We start from the raw sequence: 26,995 nt of genomic DNA, 5'->3' as shown, positions 1-26,995 counted from the left end.
CGACGAGCCTGACAACCTGCACTGGCTGCTGCAGATAAGCAATCAGCTACATCAGCGCCTATTACTAATAGAGAGACCTAAGCTTTCACACAACTATACTCTCAATAGTGCGGGTCAGTTGTACTGCAGCGCTTGCGACCGGGTCTTTAAATCTAAACTTGGTTTCGCCAGTCACATCAGGGCTCGTGCTAGGAGGTGAACTTGAAATAGGTCGCCGTTATCGAAATCTATAAGAAGGACTATACATCAGCTTCAATGGAAGCAAGATTTATACGACGAAAAGGTTGATTAGAATAAGCACTTTGTTAAAGTTCGTTTCGTCAGCATTATTTACTTCATTGTTTTATGATTTGTCGACAGTTGAGGACCCGATGATATGTTTTTAGGATACGAATTTGAGTCTACCGGCTCAATTTTAACTCTTTACTTATTTTTGCAGGTTACATAAACTTATTAATTGTTAGAATAACATCTGTATCATCTACTTTGGGGTAACGAGTTAGGTACAGATTATGCTCATGATTCCTTCTTCTCCTGCAGGAAATCGAAGCATGGGGTTCTCGTCGCGGCGGCGCGTGGGGCGGCTCGGGCTGCGCGGGCACGCTGCTGCGCGCGGCGGCCCCGCACGCCGCCGCTGCGCACGCGCCGCTCAGGACTACTGCGCTCGCGCTGCTGGCCAAGCTGCTGCCCGCTGTTACTGATACCAACCCCGGTCAGTCATACATTCAATATTTCGTATACCAACAACCTTTTTATCGTCCCACTGCTGAGCACAGGCCTCCTTCCACATGGAGGATTGAGCGTTAATTCAATATTTGACGAGTCAAATTCAATACTATTAATGAACTGACAAAAACGGTTGCTTTCTATGCAATTTGCATAAGAATGTGAAATATGACGTCACAGATTTTTCACATCGAACTGTGTACTTATTTTCCTTAAAACAATAATAAAAATGGGCATTTTGAATGCTCTTTTGTAAATTTTGATGTTCCAAAAGTGCTGTTTAGCAGTCATGTATAAATAATTGATTTTGAATTTATCAGTAAATTCATTCAAATTGTGGAACAGTAGCTTACGAAATCAATCTATGCTAAAATATTATTTAAAAATCAGAAAATCTGTTAACTTGCAATAGCAATTCTAAAATCTTTAACATTGCCACTCACAAAACAAAAACTAACTTATGTACCCTATTTCCAGGTCTCCAAGCAGTCCTAGAATGCCTAGACTCCCACCAGCCCGAAGTGACCCAGTCTCTGCTAGACAAGTTACCAGAGATAGTCGTGGGTATGCAGGAACACGCTGCCAAGGTGCTGATGCGCGTGTTCGACTTAGGGCTCAAGTCGCGGCACCCGGTGGAGCCCTGCATCGCTAAGTGTGTTACTACTATCAACTTGCATAGAGGCTGTTAAATGCACCCTTAAGTTCGGAGATTCATACTGAACAAAGTTCTGATGTCGGTAGACTCCAAAATGAAGACTGGTTTGGCAATGGACTGAATCGGTATGTGTTGTAAAAGTGTTATGCTGGACTTGGACATGATATGACTGAAGAAAAATTACAGACCAATTTGATGGCTCTTATGAAAAATCTATTGGCTTTTTAGCCGTATAAATCTCTTAGTTTCGTTCTGGGGCAACCATGGTGCAGATAAAATATGTCCCACTATGTTTTTTCAAGATGGATTGTTTTATAATAACGAATATTAAAATTGTATTAGTTCTTAGACATAAGTGTCCCCTGTAAATAGTAATAAACAATAAATAAAAAAAATCTTATGAAAACACTTTGTTTTAATGTTATTATTCACACAATGTACAAAAATGCCTTCCTAAAAATATTTTTAGAACTTTTGTGTGAATACAATATTAAATTCAGACAATTGTTAACTTTAATATTACAGTAACAAAAAATGCACTTTTGTGATAATCCAGACATTTGATTAATTTATCAAAATATATTTACTTATTGAAAATAATGCTTTATACAATGAGCTATATGTATTTTGTAGTAAATAAAATAATTTCATTACATAATACTTAAACGTTCACTAATTAAAAATAAATAATTTGCACAAGTAAAGCACAGAACCCGCACCAAGCGTCGACAGTCCACTGGGAGCATTAATCACCAGTAATCACCACACAACACTAATCACCAGTTATCACCAGTCATTAGAGCCGAGGTCGGTGAACAGTTTGTCCTTAATCTTTGGTCTGGGGTCCTCTGTTATTTTTGTATCTACAGCTCCAACTTGGCCAAGTAAGTACTCAAACTCTGAAAAGAATATAAATCGTGATGTTAACTTCCATTTATTTACAGCTTAACAAAATAGCTGTTCAGGATGCAGACACACTAGTTAGTGTGTGTATCACATATAACTCACGGGACAGGGAAGTTGTTAAAATGATAATTTTATTTTAGTACATTTTTACAGTTAGGTATAATTTTACATTATGACTATTGTTTTTTCATATAATGCAAAGCCCAGAACAATCCTAATGCAAATTATTAAGTGATATATTTTACTTCAGTCAAAAAAACTATGATATTGCAGACTGATAAAATCAAAACAGTTATTAAACAACTACATACCATCAACAGTGAGTGAGGTTCCTCTCAAGTCAGCAGATCCAATGAACTGCTTCTTCATGTCACCCTCGAAGTACACAAACACGCTGGGCAGGTTCCTCTCTGGGAAGTTGGGGATACACGTCTGAGCCACTGCCTTCAGGAACTTGGTGTAGGGGAACTTGGCTGCTAGCTGGCGCATGAACTGGTTGATGAGGGCACATTGCTGGATGCTGGAAGATTTTAATATGATGTTGTTATTTTGTGACTGTTGTTGTTTTTTTATTGGGTTTTTTGGGGAATAACTGACTAGCCATCTAAAGTTATAATGTGGTCAGAGCTTGTAACATTAGCTGTGTTGCTGTTTGTATTAGTTAGTTTTTATTACAGAATTCAGATGTTAACATGTTTTATATGACTCATTCTACCTATGACAATGAGGAGTGTAATATAAAATTATATAAAGGCAAGAGGAAGCACTCCTGTTTCCTGCCTCTATTAACAGTATTTACAATTGATTTCCTCAATTAAAAAAAAAAAAAAAATTATTCATGTATCATATCAATGGCATTTAATATTACTCACCCTTGTTTATACAAGTGTATAACCACCCATATCCCTTCCCCAGCTTTATTGACTTCCTGCACATAGTCCTGGCCCGACACCTCCCGGATATCTCCGAACCTTGGCTTCTCAGCCAGTCGCTTGAGCTCGGCTATGCGTCGCCGCCTGTACTCCTCTATGACCGCCTCGTCTTCTGAATCTTCGAGCTCATCAAGACCGTCCAAATCTAGTTCTGATAATTGCTTGTCCTCTGTGAAAATACGAATATTAAGTTCAATAAAGTGGCTTATAAGTGTTGTAGATTTTTCACATATTTCTGATGAGTAGTGACTTGAATGGTATTTAAATAATTCTAAAAAATATTTCGAGACTTTACAGTTACTTGAGACTATGTACAGTTGCTCAACTGGAACAACTGCTTTATAGATGAAACAGTTATAGTTATGATTGAAATTATGATGCAGTTGCATTTATAAACAGTTATTGATGACATTTTATGAATAATCTAGTGGTTTTTAGAATGTAGTACAGGATTATTTGCCAATTTAGGCAACAGGTGTCCTCCTAACCTATAAGTATTGTTTATACTGACTTTCAGCCTGTTTCTGTTGAATGGTCTGCTCTATCATGTTAACTATCTGGTCCTCTGATATCTCCGCCTCCTTCGGCGGGATGATTCCTTTGGCTCGGAGTACATCGTTCCATTCTGTATCCTCATTTGGATTCTAAAAATAAACACCATGTTTAACACTAAATTGAACAAATACAACTTCTAAAATACGATTATTTTATACCCGAGTTGTTGATTTACCTGCATTTTGTGTTAGAACTGTTTGATTCTGTTATTTTAATTTAGAATTATAGGATTTGTTTGTAGGAAATCTGACACCTTATTAATAAAAATGAAATGACAGAACTGATGAGTAATGTGACCACTCCTGTAACTTTTTGGAACAAGTGTTGCTCTTTGCGTGTGTCCTGTGTTTTTATTATTGTATGTAAAAGACGTTATAAACCGTATAAAAGACTATAAAGCAACTGAACATCTACACTATCATTTCTTACACTCAGAACTAAAGTTTAATCTGATTGAAATGGCTGGACAGTGCGAGTTTCAAAATTCTTCGAAATCTCTTTTGAGTTTTTTTTAGCATAGCAACATTTGATTCTGGAAAGTCAAACAAAAAAAAGTCAAATGTCAATTTCTGGAACACACAGCAGCGAAATGTTTATGTTTTCTTTAATTTAATATTATTGTGAGTAATACAACTACAATCTGGTTATTTAACGTGGAATCAAACATTCGTAGCTACCATGAATCGAGAGAAAAGGGAGCCAGAGTACCCAACGGAGCTGGAATCACAGTTCGTGATGCGACTACCTGAAGAGCCTTCGAAAGTACTCAGAGAAGTGCTTAAATCTGGAGAAAACTTAAAAAACCGACTGACGATACAAATAGAAAATGATATGCGCCAGGGCGAGGTGAGGTTCGACCACTGGCTGATGCACGCCAAGATCGTGGACCTCCCCACAATCATAGAATCATTGAAAACAATCGACAACAAAAGTTTTTACAAAACCGCTGACATATGCCAAATGATGATATGCAAAGAGGAGCCCGACCAACCGTCTACCGAAGAGGAATCGCCAGCAAAAAACAAGAAAAAAGATCCCTACAAAGTAGACAAGAAGTTCTTATGGCCGCACGGTATCACGCCACCTACTAAGAACGTGCGCAAGCGACGATTCAGAAAAACGTTGAAAAAGAAGTATGTTGAAGCTCCAGAGATCGAAAAAGAAGTAAAGAGGTTACTGAGAGCTGACAATGAAGCTGTCAGTGTAACCTGGGAGGTCATCAAAGAGGAAGATGATCATCCCAAACAAGAACAGAATGCACCCATCAATGTTAAACCAGAGAAGAAGACTAAAGCTGAGCGCAATCCCAAACGAGAATCGGTCTCTGTTGATGTGTCCAACCAGGAGTCCTCCAATGTTGTTGACATATTTGGAGGAGCCGTCAGTGACTCAGACTTGGAAGATGATAACATCAATGTTGAGATGGAAGACAGTAGGCTGTCGGCTTATGACAGCCGCTTATCAGACACAAACTCCATGCATGGTGAGGGACCATCGAAGAGGGAGCCTCTACCAACTCAATTCCGCTCGCACATGTTCCAATCTCCACAAGAAATGGCTCCAAAATCATTCCCTAGCCACAGTCGAGCAACTACACCAGCTGCATCTGGCATATCCAAGAGTGGAGGCCTGTCTTCTGAGGATGATGGTGATTACCAACCGAGAGACATGTCTAAGGAGAATATGTCAACAAGGATTGAGCAGCTGAGCACTGAACTTGAGGAGTTGAAACAGAGGCGACAGAGAACTCAGCATGAGATTGCTGGAATGGAGAACTTGGCTCTGAGACAGAGATTCCAGGATATTCTGCACACACTCAACCAGGATATCATGTATAAGGAGATGGAATATCAAGGCCTCATCACCCTGCAGAACTCTGATGATATCTAGGAGTAACTTTGTTAGATATATCTAAAGTAAAGAGTAAAGGTATATCTAACAATAAATTCATCCTGAATGATGGTGTGTTAGCTCTGTAAGATGGATTTGTTAAGCTGTATACTTTTATGTAGTAAGCAAAATAAAAATATTGATTGAAATATAAGTATGAAAATGTAACACAAACTTTATAATTTTAGAAATGTGAATGCTATTATGTTTAGGCCAAATTGATTGAATAAAGTTATCATAAAAATTTCAGCTGTCTAACTTTAAGTGAAGACTACATTGAGAGTACATATTCTGCAAAATAATAAATGAATTCAACACCTAAGGTATCAAACCAGCAAACATCTGCTCCTCAGAGTCAGCCACGGTATTTAGAAAAACATAAAGAGCTGTTTTTGTTCATGTTAATTATTACCTAGTTTTATTAATTAAAAGTAATTTATTTCATTCTCTCAAAAATATTTTTATGGTTGGTGTTGCCATACCTATTGTGTTCTTTATTCGATTGTTATTATATATATATTACTTTACTCTTTGGATTGTTATCTATGACATGATTAACATTTTGAACGTTAACACGAACGCACCATTTCTTCAAATTATTTACGAGATATGAGTTTTGCGTGAAAAAATATAAACAGTATCAAATATTGACTGAAACGAACTAACGTGCAAAAATTTGCTTATTTTTTTACACAAAAATAAGTTAAACTTTTTGAATAAAATAATAATTCAACTTTGACTTTGACAGTATGACACGTCTTTTTTCCTCCGTAAGGTTGTCAACTTGCGTCGTGTTGGAAAAATTTTACGTCGCTATGTTCAGTCCAGTCAGATCTCGAAATAAATAAATTGAATATGGCTGAAGTCGAAGGACATAAACATCGAGAAACTAATTACCATGAGGGAGAAGGTAAATTATGTTATGATATTTATGGTTAGAGCGCGTGGTTAGTGAGTATCGCGGACGTCAGTGCGGATCGGCTGCGTCGCCGAGCCCCGTTACCCTCGTGTTACCTTTGTGACATTGAAATTGGGTTCTTTTTATAATTGCTGCGTGGATTTGTGGTGCTGGGCCGCCAGGAGCGGAGTGCGCCGCCCGCCTGACGCGTTGAGTGGTACCGTTGCACGGTCGGACAGACTGTAGTGAACATGACCGGGGGCGCGGACAGGAGCCTCCACTCAGGTATTACATTGTTTTGTTGTAATATTCGATATTAGCTGAGGTTAAGTGCGCTAAAACGTAATTAATGTTGTTTATTTGCGCGGGTTTAACCTTAGGCAACGTGTTGAACTTTACTCTTACGTCGAGTGTTATTGCATTGTTTTAGACCACAACACGGACGTTAAATATTCGAATGTTTCCTTTCGCATCCAATTAGAATGTTTCACAGTGTGTGAACAATCCAACTCTTGTAACTTGCCAGTCATTAAGTGTTGACAATTCATATGCTGATTTTTAATTCAAAACATGGAATAGCTTAGAGCACAAAGAGTTTGATTTCAAGGTTGATATTAATGGACTATGAAATGTTTTGTTAATAGCAATGTTATTGTTTTATCAGTAGAGTGAGTGTAATTCCACAACGTTGTAATAACAGTGGTGTGATTGTTACATTAGTTTCACTCGCGAACATTAGGATTTCCTTTCTTTAACTACATATATGTATTTGATCAACATGTTAATTAAATAACTTGTTGATATTCAAACTGTTGCTGATTCATTGTTCACTTTCTAATGAAAACTTTTATTCTTTATTCACATGTACGCAAAGGAAATTACTATTAAAATAAAACTTTTTACTAAGTAGGACAATTATTCACCTGTTCCTTTTTTAAGACAGGTAGAAAATGGAATTTGAAAGTTTCATAAATATTTAATCAACCAAATCTTTGTCCATATACAAAAATTAATATAGTTTTTATGCAAACCTTTACTTACTATCCGCTAAGATAATATGTTCTGCGTTACATTTCATATGCAAGTCGGTTGCTTGCAGCAGTTAACATTAATTGTGCATAATCTGCCTTGAACTTTATAAAGGTCATGATATAATATGAAATAACTATCTGTATTTATGTAGAATAAGATTTAACTGTCAAGATTAACCTGTCCGCGCAGATATTTGCGAGACACAATTGATTTTCTATTGTTTTATAATTATCAAACATGCAAGCGTTTAAAGAATTTTGTATTTAAAATCTAAAAAGTGTTAGCAACCAATTCGGTAATCGGGTCCGTTTAAACAACAAAAGTAACTTTAAAAAAAAAAGATTCTAATATTGATATCAATTGCATCATTTTGCTATTTTATGCAACATATTGGACAGATTGCATGAGATCTGTTCTAGTAAATATCCGTAACTGTTGTGCAAAGTAATTTTAACTGAGTCATTTAATCACTTGATGTGTGTGATACCTTAGATAATTAAATCAATTCAAAGTTCAGATCCTGTATCAAATTAAAATGACCATGTAAAATACACTGCATATGCAATTTCTATCAATAACCAGATATTCTTTATTTGAAGGCAATGGAATAAACCAGAATATGTATTATAATCAAAGTAGAAAAACCTTATAGGTGATTATTTATATCTATGGTACAAAGTTTACCAAACTTGTTGTGTCGAGCATACAGATTTCAACCAGTATTTTTATACAAAAAAAAAGCTTACGCCAGCAGTAACACATACAAGTTTTTAAAGCAGTTTTTTTGCAGTTTTGTAGCTTATTATTTTTTTATCCTTATCTTGTTGCCAACATCAAGAATTAATTTCTGTTTATGTACAAACTTGTTTGATCTCTAGAACGACTGTAGCAAAAAGTATAGGTATTTGTTTTTGTTATGTATGGTCATGTTGACTGTGCATTTGAGTCATATGATAATATCTATCCTTTAGTGTCAATTTTATTAATAACCAAGTCATCATAATTCATAATTACATCAGCCTTAAATAAAAAAAAAATCTGATTTTAAATAAGTTTTTCACAAGCATTTTGAAATCAGTTTTCCCGCCGAAACAAAGTCGAGTCACATAGGCTATATTTTGTCCCTGTACGGGCAGTAGTTCCAACGGGACGCGAGTGAAAACGGCTAGTGTCTCATAAAATGAAAAAAAAAAAATATATTACCAAAATTACAAACGCACTCACATTAGTCATTTAAATATCCACGATTGAATATGTTCAAATACATTGTGTGACAAACTACGTGAACTTCGTACTACGTATTATTCTAAGCCACGTATGTTCAACAATGACATATCATTTTCGTAAAATAGATACATATAGGTACTTACTACACCCAACAATTAGCCAATATCAGCTTTCATTATGTAAACGTAAATATCAGTAATATCAGTGCTCTATTTACACGAGAGGAATGAGATCGCCTAATTATATACTTTTTTTTTCATAATAAACATTGGTACTGAGATAAAAAGTGCGCGTATTGTTTATTTTTAAACAATTAAAGCGCGTTCGATTTAGGTGATCATGCCATAGATATCAATCAGGCGTATTCGTTTTCAGGCTCGGATTTTTTATTTATTTTTCACGGGTGACTTGTCTCATTACCACATAATATTTCAGTAAATCAGTCTCAGTGAATATTACTCAAGGGAGTCGCCCACAAGCCCACATAGCTAAATATGTGGGCACAAACAATGCGCATTAGGTCTAAAATAAATATGTACAGTTGGGGTTCAATGACCTTTTAATGTGTGCTAGACGTCTGTTCTAATAACTTATTACTTAGTTTTCGGCTAACAAAACTTAAATTATTTATTCGATAAACCATAAATTTAATGGCAAAACGCGACAGCAATAATTTGGAGGTCCGCATTTCTTCTTGTATGACGCAAGCGATTTTTTGTCGCAATTAATTTTAGACCGACTCTAGCTAGAGTTAATTAAACAAAACCTGATTTGTAGACACTGTTGTGGCAATTGCAAATTGGTGGCAAGATTGTAGTAGCTAAGCAACAATTTAACTATCAAAGAAAAATATGTCTACGCATTATGAAGTTGCTTTTTGAGCACCTTCAGGTTTCAGGAGGATCTCAAATCCTGGGTCTTTTATTTCAGTAAAAACCTGTGTCCCAAAAGAACTTTATGACGCAATTGGCGGTCTCCTCAGACCCAAGTATGCGGCAGTGATCCCCAAACCCACTTTCCTCGTGCAGTCCCGGCCAGTTGCCAAGGTCCGCTTGCGTAAAGGTCGGTAGGTCGGTTCCCGCGCTCGTTAGGCCGAGAGGTTCCTATTTCAAAACTACTGTCTATGGACGCCATGTGGCTTGTTCGCGGAACTGGCTGATTAAGTGGCCGTTAAGTTGGTATTTTAATGAGCTTTGGTTAATCTGTTTTGTGGTAGAATCTGGTTTATTTTTTGTGGGAAAGGTTAGGTTATAATTGGTTACTAGTTTTTTCAAACTAGAATGTATTTGTTGGTCCTCAAAAGTTCTCTTAAAAAGTGCAATGAATAACCCAAAAATCTTGTCCCAATGCTTTAAAAGTTATTGCTTTGAGAAAATAAAAAATCTCCACAGTTGCTTAAAATCGATAATTTTCATACATTTTCACGTGAAAAAAAATTGTGACCTAACATTCTTCAGATTTTTTCCTGGTATTCCCTAACACTAAGTTTCTTTGTATCGCCAACACCCACGTGAACTATATTGCTATTTTCACAACCAAACTATAGTCAGGTATAATAAATACCGCTAAATATAACTGTATCTGGGTCTGGCTGAGTTCTAGTTTGTTTTGCCAAAATTCTAGACATGTAATAAGTCCGTTTGTTCGGTTGTTTATACAAAATACTTAGGTATTGGATATATCCGCTTTGATTGGTTTGTTTATTTTTGCAGTGTGTCGTCCTTCAGTGGGAACAGGTTCTGTTCCTATTTCACACGTATCGTCGACATTCTTTCATCCTATTAATGGCGTGGATTGCACTGGTGGATTCCCGTACTTCCACGTGCATCTTGCGGAAATCTGCTAGATAAAAATCGTATTGATGGCTAATTTAGAAGACAAAAAAGACCTACACATATCATATGACCTATATTGTTGGTTGCCAGTTAGCAATATAACAGGCGTCCTCAATATTATATCTACATGTGGATTTGCTTACAAGAGAAAATTAAAGTTCTCATCTCGTCAGCAAAACAACGAATATATAAAATATTGGGAACATCCGTAAGTGGGTAATTAAAGTTCTGCAGTTCGTTGTTACCGTGACCCCACTGGCGTGACCCCTTTGGCGCATTGCGTGGTCTTACGTCCGTCTGTCACGATCCAGTGAAAGTGTGCGAAGTGCTGTACTCCTAATATAGGGTCGTGGACAACGTGCTTCATATTGTTCTCGATTTTAATGCTTCTTGTTTAGGCTTTGACTCTCGTTTGTGGCCAGTTTCAACAATACAGGAGATGTTCTGTGTATTGAAAGGATTTGCCAGCTAGACTACTGAAAGTATGCACGAGGTAAGGTGTATGATTTATGGCTGATTTGTGATTTATGATCCAAAAACCACAGCATAGATCAAATAAACTATGTTTTGAATCATTATTCAGAAATATTTTAGTCTCAAAAGTAGCTTAATACTAAAGAATATTAGTTGTGAATAAACTTGCGATGTTTTCCTCAAACTATATGCGTTCTGACCGAGACAACTTTATCATATTTTGCCGAATCATCGTCCCATTTTATTGAAGCCAGTTTAAACCAATCTCCGTTCTTATGTTATATCTCCCCAATGCCAAGCTTTAACAATCTCCATTCAACTAATACATGGATATCGATTAAAGCTCGCTCGATAACCAATTGAAGGCCGTATCGATTAAAAGTAGACAGTCGCAAGCGCACGGTATCGAAGTTTTGAAATCTTTTGTTTGATCTAGGTCGTAAGTCATATTGTTACCGTAATATCTCACATATTACCATAGGAAATACAATTAAGTAACTTATATAAAGTTCCAGATACTTTTTATTTTTATTGAATTTGTGAAACATAATTTAAAAAAAATATTGGGCTGAAAACCAAAACTCTGAAGCTCAATTTTACAAAAGACAGTCCCAATCCCCAACAATGCCATTCACGACTTCTTATGTGTTTTTGCTGGGTTAAAGAAATGGGAAAAGAAAGTTTCCAGCTAAATAACCCAATCTTTGAGTTCAATGTGCAAAAATCATACGATTATTTGTGCATATCAATGTCCAAGATATTGTTTTCGTAATCTTATCAGCAATGCACTCGAACGCCTACTTATCCAGTCCTTTGCCGGTCAGTTACCTTCCTCCGCCAATCAAATTCCTTACTTTACAATTAGCATCGTAATGATCCTGTTGAAAGTTAGAAATCGCAGTAACTTCTGCAAAAATACTTTTAACGTCAAACTTCAGAACGGCAAAATTATTTGACGAGAGCTGTAGTGTTATTCGTACAATAGGTATTACATATTTCTCTCACCGGGATAAAAAGTAGATTATAGTCTTCCTCGATAAACGGGCTACCTAACAATGAAACAATTTTCCAGATCGGACCAGTACATCCTGAGATTAGCACTTTCAACCAAACAAACTCTTCAACTTATAATATTAAGATTTTGACTGATGCTCAGTCACTAGAACCCAAGTTCAGGCCGGCAAAGTTAATTAACGAGGACTGTAATTATTATTGAGTGATATCGTAGGTGCTCGGCCACGGAATGTGACTGCATATCAAGTGGTGTAGGAACAGTATTCAGTTACTTGCGGTTAGGAAGTGCACTTGATCATGACAATGTCAAGTGCAGGCTTATTATCGTTCACAGTGATTATTTTGAGCCCGTGTGAATTCATAATTTTGCTAATTTAGTTTATCTTCAACTTTTTTGAGGCATAAAAATCTTCGATCCAAATACCAACAACCAGCCTTTATACTGTGCCTTTTGATGGCTTCTCCCCTAGTGGTGTATCACATAGTTGTACCTACCTTGAATAAAAACTGATCTCAGAAAAAAGTACTTGAAGTTCATCATCATCCTCCGAGCCTTTTCCCAACTATGTTGAGGTCGGCTTCCAGTCTAACCGGATTCAGCTGAGTACCAGTGCTTTACAAGAAGCGACTGCCTATCTGACCTCCTCAACCCAGTTTACCCGGGCTACCCGAAAAAGTACTTGAAGTTAAACTACATAAAATGGTTAATCTTCTTCCATAACTCGTATACGCAGTCATATGATCAAAACTGGCTTAAGCTTCGTCATGATTGCCATCGTCCTGCAAAAACGTCAATCGCGGAAGAAATCATGGCAGTAGTTCTCAGTTAGTACATCTGTCGGTATGTCTGCTAATGACACCATCAGACCCGTTGATTTAGAAAGCTGTGCTTGCATAACTTACATCGCCAACACATGTCCATTTCCGACTGGTGTGCGTAAGTGATTTGACTTGCCTTACTTAGGTTTTTAGAGAAAGTGTTTTTGTTAAGGATATGTGTGATCTTGTTGGCTTGACCGCGCTAAACTTTGAAATAGCCGACGAATTTGTAAATTCTTACATTGTTAAGCCTCGTGCTCAAAGAAGGCTATGTACGTTATATCCGGGAGCACGAGTGTAAGCAAGTACTGGTGGAAGCTGGTGTTAACATACATGTACACTCCTTTTTTATTCATGTCATCTTTCCGACAAACCATCATTGTCTTATGGACATTCTCATTTAATATTATTGTATGCTTCTTTGTATGGGCACTAGAGAGACGAAAATTGTACTATTAGACATATTATGTTTCATGTAGGTAATAGAAATATTCACAATACATGAATTTTCCTACTTGCAAGCCGAAAGTTACGACTCCTAAAACTGCTCGTCTGCCATGAATACTTACAATTTCTGAAAGCTTCAAAACTATCTTTTGTTTTCTGTAGTTTTCACCTTTTGTTTTTGCAAGTTTTTCTCCAAAGTAAGTCTGTACACGGTAGATTCACCGCCATGTATAAATAGCTTTTTTATTTTTTTATAGGCAGCTCATCTGCCTAGCCTTATCCCAACTATGTTGGGGTCGGCTTCCAGTCTAACTGGATGTTTTACAAGGACCGAACACCTATCTGACCTCCTCAGCTCAGTTAACCAGGCGACCAAATACCCGTTGGTAAGACTGGTTGTCAGACTTTCTGGTATCTGACTGCTCGTCACGACTGCCAAAAATGTTCAATTGACAAAACAAACAAAAAGTAGCAAAATAATATCCAATCATCCTTCTGATTTTCTGAGTAGGTTATCGATACAAAAGGATGGCAATCCGGTCGGTTTCTTTCGATCGTAAAGTCCGTTCCACATAGTCATTGGTTAGGCATGGACAGGCACTCATTTACATAAGCCGCATGCAACTAGCCGTTACATGTGTTTCTTACCGTATATATGTGTATGTGACATAAATGTAGATTACCGTATTGACTTTTTTATCATTGTATTATACCGCTATATTTGTATTTTTAATCTTTTTGCGGCGAATAAACAGATAAGCGACATTGGATAATAATATTTTTATAATAATATATTTTTGGTTATTTATGATAATATTAATTTTAATATTAAAATATGTCAATAATGTATTTTTTTAACGCTTGTCAACGGTAAATTTGTTTGAATTTTGTATCTACTTATTAAAAAAATATCTAATTGCAATCTAGACATTTTGCATTTTTACTCACATGCACTTTATATTTTCGCGTACTGTAACATTCATGTTGTATCTTACCTCCTATTATTTAATTCTAGGCTTGACTGTCAGTTTTACTGGGTCAAATAACAATAGCATTTAGCAATAAAACCAACAAGCCGAAAGATCGCACAGACCATTGTCAAGCAATTCTATAAATTGATGATGCGTTGACAACTGAGCGTAGCTGACTCACAACCTGACGGATAGGATTTTTAGAGATCCATATTAAAATTTGTAGTTACTAAACTTAACTTTCTATCAAAAACACTAATTTCCTAAACTTTTTAAGAATACTTTTAGAAGTTACGTCGGAGTCGCGTCCCATGGGAACTACTGCTCGTACCGGGATAAAATATAGCCTATGTTACTCGGGAAGAGTGTAGCGCCCCAACAGTGAAAGAATTTCTCTCAGTAGTTTTGGAGCTTTTAGGGTACAATCAAAATAATGTTCCCTGTTTATTATATCAGCATAGCTGATTGAAACTGACAAAATCAATTTAATTTCTATCAAATATAAAAACTGATTTCCCAAACTTTATTGCACTCTGCACCAACCAGAGTTTCGAATAACGTTAACTTCGACAATAGCCAGGTTCAAGATTAGTGTTACCAATACATTGCAGGCGCATTGCGATAACAGAACCTAGCCAGGCTTGATGCATTTCTATTATAGTAAATTCTAAACCAGTTTTATTAGTGAACCCGTTATCTTTACAAGAATGCGAAATAGAGGAGATATTTGTCTGCGGTGAATACGGTGGAAATATTTGAGGTATGTCTGAGGGAGATTGCTGACGGAATTTGTTAGGACTGCAAGACGCATAATGCATGTCGTTTGGATCAGTATCCATTGTGGCGATCGGACTTTGATACTTAATAATTAAAGCTTGTGGCACATTATAGCGGCACGGCAACAGCACGGCTCCACACCAGCATTTAAGTTGTCATTCAATTTAGAGCATTAAATCGTGTATATTATAATATATTTCGTAATGTCAATATGAAAAAGCCAACGGCGAGCAGTCAGCGTGCTTGCCGCTTCCACACAACTCGACTCGCCGCCCGCGTGCTGCAAGCGAGCGGTCCTCATGCGTACAGCGCGCCGACTCCGAGCCGGCAGCGAAACAACGTCATTACGTCGTGTTCAATCATAACATCAATCATAATCGTCTTAAAATAATATTGAGTTTGCGGTGACAGCAAGCTTACACATTGCGGCCGGCGAGCGGACGGCGCGCCGACGGCGAGCGGACAGCGCGTGGTTGGCGCGCTGGCAGCTAGCCGTAGTCTTAATTCGAGGCGACGCCGTGCTGCAGCCGTGCTGTTGCCGTGCTGCTATAATGTGCCACAAGCTTCATGCTACTAAAGTAGCTTTTATTTTGAGACAGTTTGTGGTTCCGCATCTCGGAAACTTCAAGTCATCCCTCGAGCATTTCCTTGGCCTTCCTTCCGTCATCAGGGATCCATCCATTCATTTCAGAGTTTTAGAATAGAAAAATGTGGATTTTTCCCTTTCGTCATGTCATCTAAATATTTTCCATTTATAAAAGATTTCTAAAAATTGATTTCAAAATAATATTAGTATAGATCTGCCATCACCAGTCTACATAAACCCTAACATTATCTTTAAGAATGTTTCCATTTAAAATAATTGCCTACAGTAAATAGGCTATTAACATATTCTGCAGCAGTCTACAAGAGTGTCGTTACCCCAGTTAGCACAACTGCCCTGCAGTTTAGTTCAACACTAATGTTCAGGTATGCCAAGTATTTCCTTGCGGCTAGACTACGGATATCGGCTTTCGAAACCTGGGTATTATCGGCTCGGTTTATTGTGGTAATTATTTGTGTTTGGTCTTGGATTATTTGGAGTTTGTTGATTAGTTTCGATTTGTGGTATTTTGTTGGGGAGTTTGTTCCGCCACTTCTTCTCCACAGTAATAATACATAGGACGTGGTGAAGGGTTTGCGTTTTTGTGGGCTGTCTCATGTTATTTTGACGTTCGAAGAGTGCTGATTTTAAGCCTACTTTGATAAACGCTTTCTGATTTTTGATGTCACAATAAATCCAATATAGATACTAGTCCATCTATTTTGACTAACTGGGTCCCATCCATGGTTAAAATAGAATATATCTTATGCCTTATTTTTGCAGTTTTGCTTATGTAAAACTGGTATAGGACCACATTAGGAATTTTTAATTAATGATAAAATAATTATGTCAACGCTATCACGACAAACTTCATGAATATTAACCGAATTAGTTACATTTGACGACTTACGCGTTTCAAATGTCCAATGAAATTGATTTCACGGTTGAAAGTTTTTTTATTGTTGCCAGTCGATAAAAAACGTACCGCGGCTGGCGCTGTAATATTTATTATTGCTTCTGATAATGTGACAAGAAAAACATGCATGAAAATGATGAGTTATGCCCAATTCGTCATTTTAGTGATTTGGCATCCATAAAAAACGTGTCCCAGTTGGTCATTCGATAAAATATTTTATTTTGCTTAGTCTCAATTCGTCATCCGTATTTTATTTTGTAAAAAGTACTGTCAACAAGAAAAGCTTTACAATATAGTAATAGGTATGTTTTTTTTATTTATGTTGGTTATGTTTTTTTCGATAATGGCAAGACGCTATTAATAAAATCACGATTTCAACGGCGTCACACAACGCACGGCCAAAACCAAAATACCAGGATCGCATAAATCAGATGAGTAATATACCAATCAACGAGTGTCCATGGAACTGCCCACCATGTACTAGGACCGCATAACTTACAGGAGTATAGCAGTCAAGAGTGTCACGATTTTATGATATATAAAATAAGGTAATAAAACAGAAGCCAAAAGGTTTCTTTTCTGGAAAGAGACAAAATATAGAAGAATGGGCAAAGTATGGTCCGGTTTAAAAAAAAAAAAACATGTGGTGTAAATGCATTATTAGTTGGTTGTTGAGTGCCCTTTAAAGTGCATGTGGTGACTTAGTAAAAATGAATACCGGAAAAACAGTAAATAGCACAATTTGTGACCAAAACTTAAGTACATTTAAATAAATAAAATAAAAATAAATATATTTTCTTAATTGTGTATGGATGGTAATTGTCTATTTCACCAAAGCCCTGAGGTAGACTGGTAGAGAACGCCTAAGGCGTTAAGTCCGCCGTTGTGCAATGTGCAAAAAGTATTTTAAATAAATAAATAGTAAGAACAAGAAGTTTAAGAAGATAATTGAACTGAAACGTTCTGTTTATAAGAACAAGGTCCAATTAAAAAAAAAACTGCAGTATGTGCAAAACAACTACTGACTAGATTCAAATTATTTTTGGATATTTATTTTCTTGTTTGTGAATATTTTTATGTAGGTATACAATCTCTTTGCTAGTTATGGGCTCCTGGTATCTACTTTTGTTACCGGTACACAAAAGTATCGAGTCACATTTTCGGGTTTATAAAATGCCCATGTTGTCTTCACCTGTGTTTTAATGTAAATTTTATTATATTTATTTATATGAGAGCTATTAAAACCTTTACCTACATCGAAGTTTTTCATTTAAAATTTCTTTTAACACTTTTATTTCTGACGGTACTCTGCTACGTGAAATTTTATGCGGGTGACGAAACGAAACTCAAAATTTAAATATTAAATTATTTATTTTGCTCGAATGACCAATTGGGATTTGGTGTATGGAAAAAATAGTTGGTGACCAATCGGTACTAATGACAAATTGGGAATAACTCAAAATGATTACCGATTACATGTATACCTAATTTGTATCAACTAGCCGTTTTCCCGCGGTTTTCACCCGCGTCCATTAGGAACTACTGCTTGTACGGAGATAAAATAGCCTATGTTACTTAGAAAGAGTGCAATACAATATAGTTCGGCCATTCAGAGAATGCGTTCCTGACACGTCGCGATTGAACTGACGACGTAACTTTGCAATGGCGTTGCAGTTACGATAAAAATATTTTTGCTGGTTGTTTACCGTTTTAACAATTGAGGAGCATTAAAACAACATTATTATATCAATAATCAATGAATGTAGTTACGTCGTCAGTTCAATCGCGACGTGTCAGGAACGCATTCTCTGAATGGCCGAACTATAGTGAAAGAATTATTCAATGCGGTTCAGTAGTTTCGTAGCGATCAGGGTACAAATAAACAGACAAAAAAATTATTCCTCCTTATTTTATTAGTACACTGTGTACTCACAAGTCCGAATAGGAAATTATTCTTTAATTTCATCATGTTACCGATTGACAAGTTATCGTAAAAGTAGGGCTATCTTAAGCTGGCGTATCAAATGGTAGCTTTAATTTGTAATGTGTAGAGATTAAGCAATCATTCGATAGAGGAAAGTAGATAACTTATCGAAATAATGATAATATTTTTTAATGAATATTATGAGGGTTATTTAACTTATTTTTTTTAGGATGAAATTTAGCACAGATCACAGGCGTCCCGTGGGAACTACTGCCTGTACCGGGATAAAATACAGCCTATGTTACTCGGGCAGAGTGTGTAGCTTTCCGACAGTAAAGATTTTTTTTTAATCGGTTCAGTAGTTTCTGAGCTTTAGGCAGAATCAAATAAAAATGTCTCCTCATTATTAGATTCGTATAGATAATATTATCATACTTCATTTAAGAAAGAAAGTCGTGGTGGCCTAGTGGGCAAAGAACCAACCTCTCGAGTAAGAGGGCGCGGGTTCGATTCCAGGTCAGGCAAGTACCAATGCAACTTTTCTAAGTTTGTAATTATGTACTTTCTAAACATACCTTAGACACCAATGACTGTGTTTCGGACGGCACGTTAAACTGTAGGTCCCGGCTGTCATTGAACATCCTTGGCAGTCGTTACGGGTAGTCAGAAGCCAGTAAGTCTGACACCAGTCTAATCAAGGGGTATCGGGTTGCCCGGGTGACTGGGTTGAGGAGGTCAGATAGGCAGTCGCTTCTTGTAAAGCACTGGTACTCAGCTGAATCCGGTTAGACTGGAAGCCGACCCCAACATAGTTTGGGAAAAGGCTCGGAGGATGAGGATGAGGATGATTTAAGAAAGAAAGAAAGAAAAAACATTTATTGACACAACACAAGACATACATATAATAATAAAAAGTACAAAAAAAACAACAATAGTAGGTTGCGCCAAATAGCATCCAGTTCAGCATTATGCCAGACAGCTAGTGCCTGACGCTGGTTTTCAACTGGACCTATGAGGAGTTGCGGGTGTCAAACGATATGAAATAATTTATGCTTTATGGAATTAAAAAATAAAAATAATAAACTAATAACTGACTAAAAAAAAAAAAGAACACTAACTAATCTTTAACTGACAAAGTAACTTTAATTATTACAATACCTAATATCAATTGAGCAATAACAACCATTGTTACAGACCTTATGAATGTGATCAATTGTCGAATTTAATTGATGGAATATTTTTCCTCTCATTCAATAACTACATATTATTATGTGCAATATCCTCATTATTGAATTATGTTATCTCATAAACTTACTACATATTGATGACCATGACCAATTCTGTGGATTCTAACACAGTTCTTGTTATGTTTGAATAAGACAAGTAGACACGTTGAATAGACGTAATATTTATGGTTCTTTTGTCATACAATATACAATATTACATTAGGTAGACATTTTGTAGAATACCACTGATCTTCATACAAATGTTCACAGATGTAGGTATAACTATTTTCTTATCACACCGTATCTAACGTATCCAAAAATAGTATTGTGTGTGAGTGCTGCACACAAATGTTTCTTTTGATTTACAGTAATACACTCTATTCTTTAAATGTTCGCGACATTGCAAACATTGTGTGCGATCATATTATGTTAGTAGAGCGACCACGCGTACTTATTGTTTGCGGTCAATTTGCTGAAATCTCTCCTTACACATGCGTTTTACATGTTTACAGTATCTTCTTCCTCCGGCTCTGTTCCCAATTTTATTTGGGGTCGGCGCGATATGTCATCCTCTTCCATTTTCCCCTGTCACTCGTCATACTGACACTTACTCCCTTCCTATTCATGTTTACAGTAATCTGTTACCAACGTATAGGGCTACCATCCGTCCGGGTTTCCCCAGATTTGTCCTCGTTTGGAGGCCGTCCGGGGGCCGTCCGGGCGGGGTTTCTAGAAGTGTCCGGGGAAAACCCGGACACTTTTCATGTAAGGAAGCACCTCATTGAATTTAAGTGTATGGTAATAGTAAATGGATTACAAATTGGGTATTATTTTGTTTAAAAAAAACCGTACTCGTTCGGGGAAAAAATGCGATTTAAGCCAAATGTCCGGGTTTTTTTATGTTTGTCCGGGTTTGGCGAAATTCGAGATGGCAGCCCTACCAACGTATAAAAACAACGGAATGTGGAGCATAATGACATACTTAGTTTTGGTTCAACGAACTCATTTGAATAATCTGAGTTTACATGATAAAGTGATAATTTATTCCGCCGGCCATTTGGTTATTTATAGCACAATATCTCGCGTGTTCCAATGCTTCATATATGTTATTTATTTGACACAGCACATTACGCGAATTTTAATTTGAAGAACGTTTTGCCAGGACGTAAGTAAGCGAGTAGAAATATTGAGTCTAATCATTCTTTAAGGATCTCCCATTGTCATAAATAAAAAAATTTGCTTCCGTTTGCAATTGCGCCCGCGTCACTTAAGAACTACACCAGGTTATAAAGAATTCTTCGATAAATAGGCTATCTATCACTGTAATCGGTTTTCAAATAGGACCAAAATTTCCTGAGATGAACCGGCTAGGTTCAAACAAACGCTTCGGCCTTATAATTTAAGTTTATTAGAGGAGAGATTTAATCAAATCCACATTACTGTTCATACTCTTGAAACATCATACTTCATTCAGCTACTTCAACATAATTGAGTGACAAAATATACTCTTACTTACGTAATATCATCATTTCAATTGTTCCGTGCGAGAGAACGGAAGCCGCAGATTGTTTAGATATTATACTACCATTACTCTCACGGACTTGTGGGAAGAAGAGCCGCGTGACAATCACATGTTTTTCTTCCCTAGATATCTTCTTGTGTCCTTAGATGACAATAGAAGCCGTTGCATGTTTGGAAATGTAGAAATCAAGATTTGTCGGTTGAGTTTTTGTACTGAACTTGAGAAATTTCTTGAAGACCTTTCATTGAAGGCAACCTGCCTTCTTTTCGTGTAAATAAAATGAAACCAAATAAACACACTTCACTGTTTCTGAAGGTTTTTGAAAGGCTTCTGAAATACGATACCCACTGAAGTGTCGGAATTGTTCTCTGCTATTATACGCAGCTTTGTTAATTACTTATTTTCATGAATTACTTTAATTAAACGTTCATTTTACGTGTTCAGGTTTTTAAGCAGAAGAGCCTTGACCTTCATGATTACGAAAAGCTAATTAGGCTCGCGTTACAGGACTCCTTTCCCTGACCTCTAAGCCTGCGCTTAATATCAAGTGGCCTACCGAAATATATTCTCATTCACTCCCGTATTAATGGCTTCATTACATTAGCTGGTAATTTTGTCGGCTTGCTGCTGTGTTATCCCGTTCAGTTTTGCACTTTGTCGATTCTGATAATGTTAATAGTTTCTTCCGACACTGTTCGTTTAAACCGTGTTCTGTTCATTAAAAATATTTATTACACTACTATATTTCTTCATATCTTATCATCATGTACTTTCTCAGTTTTATGATGAAGTTTATCGCAACAGGCCTTAGATACATTTCCGCAACGTTTTCTTTATCAATGTGTGTGTAGCTTCTGATGTTCCATTTAAAAATCTAACCCACTCAGAATTGCAAAACAGACTTCTTCTTATCCACGTGCTGTAAATTACATATATCAGTGTCGAAAAATCAAAGTACGTATACGATTCGCGTAACAGAATTATTTTCAATCAGCGCCCGGTTCCCGGTTATTGGGTGCATGCCAGTTACAACATACTACACTATACAGAGAAACATGAATCATGTAATGCCGTATTGGAACTTTTTTTTCTTGCTGTAGTCGGCAGAGGTCCAAAATGTGCGCTAGTAGTTCTAATGTTCTTTGAGCCGACTAGAGGGCATTTTTCTCCAGTTTCCAATAAAGGCAAAATTTCGCCGTTTTCAAAATTCTTAGCATGAGTAGTTCCAAACACAAACCTTCTCAAAGCATGTTAAATAAAAGTGAGAAGGATTCATCCGTATGACACCCATACTTGGCGTGATTCAGTTGAATCTTAAAAGATGTCATCACATCTAAGCTACGTGTGGTTGCGTCAGAAAACGAATTCGACTCTTCCTGTAGTTGGATTGAAATAAAAATATGCCATAATATAAACGTCACCGCAGTCTTGAATCAGAGGGATTCAATGCCAAATCACGCTATTGTATCGATGAGCCTCATTAGGAAGAAAGTCAATAAACCAGCATTTTTTTCTGGCTGACGAATAGTTTTCTAATATTTCCGTTATAACAGTCATTGGAACCGGTCCAAGCAGGTTATTGACATAATTCGGCTCAAGTTTGGGAGTTCGCCAGACCTGTGTTTCGAGTGCATCAGTAATTTTTCATTCAGTACATAATTACTACTGTCAGTGTACTGTGAGGTAGCTTTAAGACCCTTATTATGTATAGGGAAGGAGAATTATCCAGAATTGATATCCCACGTGTATCTTCTACCTACTAAGCTAACCGAATACGTATTGGACTTGATCGTAAATAATATATCATACTAGATTTTAATTCGATTAGATTATGAATGAAGGAAGGATTGTTGCCCATTCTGATGAATATTTTTAATCTCAAACTGCCGCATTCTTTCTTCTTCTATCGTTCGAAGTATGTGAACTGTATGACTTATGTTCCAGGCAGTGAGGTGGTAGGCAGGCTGAGCTTGCGTGTCAATTATAAAGACATTCAAAGTAAGTGAGCGTCTGTCTGTCTGTGTGTTTAACTTTCCAATGTGGAGTATTTTAACATCTTGTGCCGAATGTTGTACAAATCGATGTCTTCGCTTGTAAATATCTGCAACTATATGTAGGTGGCCCCGAATTGTTTTATAAACTATAACATTGTCTTAGTTCACTTGTGATAGTTCTTTATCTTATCTCTGATGTTTTTAAGAGTGATACACTCGGAACTAGGTCTCTTAATTTAAATTCTATCTGTGTCCGTATGTGTGCCACTTAGTGTCGTATAAAGTTTTTCTCTTGTAAATATTCAGACTTGAGAAATCTTGTTAGATGTACCCAGTAAAATAACTGCGTACTTCATTTATCTTCCTGAAACTTGCCGCTCAAACTTCTCTAAGTGAGCCCTCATAGTTCACCAGTAACTGACGAGACAAATCACATGTCAAACTTACTTCAGACAAGATATAGGTAGGTTTAGGACCATTTCAAGTGAATACTGGAAAGTTCAAAGTAATACAGTGTGTTTCAATTCGTTCTGCCCTACCTCAGTGGAACTCAGATCTGTTTACAATAAAGTAAAAGTGCCCCAATAGTCTGCGAATGCTTGGCACAGTATGATGCGCTTGCTCCGGTCGCATGTCCGAAGTGACAGCTGTGATTATCGTGCCACAAGATACATTAGCTATTAATGTTGTTGGTATTTACGAAAACGTTGTGTAATGCTACATATACATACATGTGTATTTACTATGCTACTAAGAGTATGAGTATCAGGTGATTCTGAATATCCACTTTATTTAAGTCGTCTTACAAACTCATGACGTTTGCTTTCCTCGGAAGAGGTTGACAAATGTGTGACTATTACTCATTACACACTTCGCTAAGATGGGTAAGCTTATTGCCATCAACCAGACAGACCAGAAAATCCTGAAGATTGTTTACTTTGTCAATTTTGAAAATATTTTTTTGTTTGGTAGTAAAGTTCTCGTTCATTTCTCGGTCTATTGTGTTTACGTACACAATAGAAATGGTCGATAAATATCAGATTATGCCCGATTGAGGATCCAAGTTATAATGCAAAAATTAAATGGGTCTGTATGACGAAGAGCACTATCCCTTTCTTGATGAATGCTTATCTTTACTTCTTCTTGTTTGACAATTAAAATATCTTCCATAGTTTGTGGTGTTGAATCTACAGAATTATTGGCAAGTCTCATTAGAATTTTTCCATTGAATGGACAGCTTATTTCTAAATATGGTATGTTTATAATTAGACCGTATCTGCTAAAATCTGTGACGCTAGATCAGGACTGGTCTAGATTGGTCTGGCAATTCCACTATCATGGTTGAGTTTCCGTTTGATTGTAATTGCACTAAATAAGTCAATTGACCAATTTCGAAGGTTATATAATAACAGCGTATGATTTCCTATATGTCATTGTTGTAAAGTTTTTCCGGCGAAATTAGGAAAAACTGCTAAGCCATAACAGCCAAAATAGGACACCAAAAATGATCAAGTTAGTCTAAAGAGGAACTCTTTCTTTATAAGGATTTCCTTCAACAAAATGCACGTAATTTCCAAATATAGCTACTGTAGTCTTTATAGCGGACAATTGCTTAATGTTCTCTATGATAAATGAGGGTCTTAACACTGAACCTTGATCTGTGACCCTCCAAGTTGTAATAGGATTACTATCATAATTTCTACGATGATGCTACATGTTTTTGGGGACAAATCTAGACACACGGCAGTGTGTCCGCCAAGTTCGAGCAAAAAAAAGCGACACGCCGGCCGTGGGTTATATTACACGAACCATTTCGGGCCAAATTCGACCCCCCTATAACTCAAAATCTATTTTATTTACGCATATCAAATTTCTAGTATCTGTTGAGACCTCCTAACTTATCTAAAATACAAAATTTCATTAATATACCTATTGTAGGTCTTGAGATATTGACGTCAAAAAATCGCTATTTTTACTATACACTCACTGACTGACTGACTGACTCACTCATCAAAAACCTAGACCACTTCCAATGGTCGTATTGACTTGAAATTTGGCATGGAGGTAGGTCTTTATGTCAAGGTAAAGGGAAAAATCTGAAAATGGCCAAGTGTGAGGCAGTTTCAAAATAATGAAGGTGTTTTATACCTATAAAAGAAGTGAGATCTGAATAAGTACCAAGTTCCATACACAAACCTCAGTTAAAAATAGTTACTTTTTAATGATGTTACTTGGCAAGTTTTAATAGAAATTTTTTATATATTTAAGATCTGTTCTTACCTATGGTTCACAAATAAATGTTTTGATTGATTAATTGATTGAAAATTATGTACTTGATTCATTGCGTTTAGTAGGTTTATATTTTAACAAGGTGTGTGAAAACTTGCCAAGTAACATCATTAAAAGTAACTATTTTTAACTGAGGTATGTGTATGGAACTTGGTACTTATTCAGATCACACTTCTTTTATAGGCGAAGCATTCCCATATTATCGAACTTGGCAGCCTTTCACATTTTGGGTGGGTTAATAAATATTCATTTACCAGTTTTCGAGAGGCCCCTTTCGGACCATTTGTCCTTATGAGGTGTGAGACTTTCTTGGCGCCTTTTTGCGACGATGAAAACTATGTTTGATCAAATCTGAGACTCCAAGAACCCTATTATCAGACATAAGTTATTTAATGTATAGCATCCAATATCAAATTACTATTTATGACACAAATACATGTCATATTCAGCGAATCGCTTACTTTGTGAAGTACCGAGTGTGCAGTATATCGTAAACTACGATATACTCGTAAATTATCATTCCTGAAACACATAAACAGCGGATTTTCACCTTGCCCGTTGCCAAGTCATCAGAGAGAAACCATAGAACACTGTTAAGCTGACAATACACGCGCAATACTTGCACGGAAGCTAAGTTGCACATGCTTGGTGCTACACGTGTCTCACGTTGACAACAAATAAAATAGCTAGATATAAATAGTCACATGAACTCAAACTAAAAGTTGTCAGCAAAACAGCACTTTTTGAACGTCAAAAATGTACAAAAGACAGCCCCAAAACGCCCACCCTTTACCACTGCCTGTGTGTATTTGCTGGGAAGAACTGGCGCAACTAACTCCCTAGCAACACATGTCTGCCCGTAGGTTAAATGAATGCATGGGTATACAATGGGTATATTGCAGTATACAATATGCAATATTGACATAAAATTAAATGTAACCATCAACCGTCCATGGTCTTTGGTCACAATGACGAAGAGTCAGGAAATTATCATTGAAAGATGATGGCGGTAAAAACAGCAGCGAATTTTTGCAATAGTGAATGCTGCTGTTAGGTGCTAGTTTTTTTTGATATGCTTGCATTGTTGTCTTTGTTGTTACGTGCCTTTGTAAAGCTTATACATTGTTGTGCTTCTTTATATTGTTGTTAGATATTATTACCAAGGTAGTTTAATCTATTGCTATTATTAGTAGCAACCATTTCACACTCTTCCACTGTTTTATCATTTTGAAGTTACGTAGCGTTCTAGAATGGCTACTATAAATCCATCGACCGTTGTAATGTATCCTTAGTTTAGTCTTTTTTTCATACAGCCCTCATTAAAGTTCACTTGAACTGAAATGTCAATTGTCAACCAATGATATTCAAGCTTCTGTGCACAGA

General features: G+C 36.6%; 4 protein-coding genes across 14 annotated transcripts in view; 3 read left to right on the top strand and 1 right to left on the bottom strand.

The window, feature by feature from the left end:
• Positions 1 to 1,787, top strand: part of LOC124640088 (integrator complex subunit 1) — a 28,288-nt gene extending 26,501 nt beyond the window's left edge. For 2 of the 3 annotated variants that reach the window (XM_047177717.1, XM_047177718.1), the window contains 2 exons: positions 541 to 712; positions 1,204 to 1,787. In XM_047177717.1, the coding sequence (XP_047033673.1) occupies positions 541 to 712; positions 1,204 to 1,415 (384 nt within the window). In that variant the 3' untranslated portion in view covers positions 1,416 to 1,787. Of the gene's footprint in view, positions 1 to 540; positions 713 to 1,203 lie in introns of those variants that run through there. The other variant, XR_006985522.1, reaches the window with a different exon arrangement.
• LOC124640092 (viral IAP-associated factor homolog) lies at positions 1,779 to 4,107 on the bottom strand. The gene is made up of 5 exons (XM_047177730.1): positions 3,950 to 4,107; positions 3,731 to 3,863; positions 3,160 to 3,388; positions 2,599 to 2,807; positions 1,779 to 2,280 (listed from the first exon to the last, which is right to left on the bottom strand). The coding sequence occupies exons 1-5, from the start codon at positions 3,953 to 3,955 to the stop codon at positions 2,168 to 2,170; spliced, it is 690 nt and encodes a 229-aa protein (XP_047033686.1). The 5' UTR covers positions 3,956 to 4,107; the 3' UTR covers positions 1,779 to 2,167.
• Positions 4,108 to 4,308: 201 nt separating this feature from the next.
• On the top strand, positions 4,309 to 5,908 carry LOC124640091 (transcription initiation factor TFIID subunit 7). The gene has a single exon (XM_047177729.1). It carries the CDS (start codon positions 4,453 to 4,455, stop codon positions 5,662 to 5,664), a length of 1,212 nt encoding a protein of 403 aa, XP_047033685.1. The 5' UTR covers positions 4,309 to 4,452; the 3' UTR covers positions 5,665 to 5,908.
• Positions 5,909 to 6,333: 425 nt separating this feature from the next.
• LOC124640089 (atlastin) overlaps positions 6,334 to 26,995 on the top strand; it is a 34,899-nt gene continuing 14,237 nt past the window's right edge. Inside the window, exons 1-3 of one of the 9 annotated variants that reach the window (XM_047177722.1) lie at positions 6,335 to 6,574; positions 6,745 to 6,847; positions 23,274 to 23,327. In XM_047177722.1, the coding sequence (XP_047033678.1) occupies positions 6,814 to 6,847; positions 23,274 to 23,327 (88 nt within the window). In that variant the 5' untranslated portion in view covers positions 6,335 to 6,574; positions 6,745 to 6,813. Of the gene's footprint in view, positions 6,848 to 23,273; positions 23,328 to 26,995 lie in introns of all 9 variants that reach the window. The other 8 variants (XM_047177720.1, XM_047177721.1, XM_047177725.1 and 5 more) reach the window with 8 other exon arrangements.

Source organism: Helicoverpa zea, chromosome 20, assembly GCF_022581195.2.
Source record: "Helicoverpa zea isolate HzStark_Cry1AcR chromosome 20, ilHelZeax1.1, whole genome shotgun sequence".
Lineage (NCBI taxonomy): Eukaryota > Metazoa > Arthropoda > Insecta > Lepidoptera > Noctuidae > Helicoverpa > Helicoverpa zea.
The sequence above is the reverse complement of the archived record's forward strand: the minus strand, read 5'-3'. Positions and strand labels throughout refer to the sequence as shown.

Coding starts and splice junctions, on each gene's coding strand:
- LOC124640091 (XM_047177729.1), top strand. CDS start 4,453: ATGAATCGAGAGAAAAGGGAGCCAGAGTACCCAACGGAGCTGGAATCA.
- LOC124640092 (XM_047177730.1), bottom strand. Junction 3,389..3,730: donor TCAACAGAAACAGGCTGAAA/GTCAGTATAAAC, acceptor GTATTTTCACAG/AGGACAAGCAATTATCAGAA. Junction 2,281..2,598: donor AACCTCACTCACTGTTGATG/GTATGTAGTTGT, acceptor TATTCTTTTCAG/AGTTTGAGTACTTACTTGGC.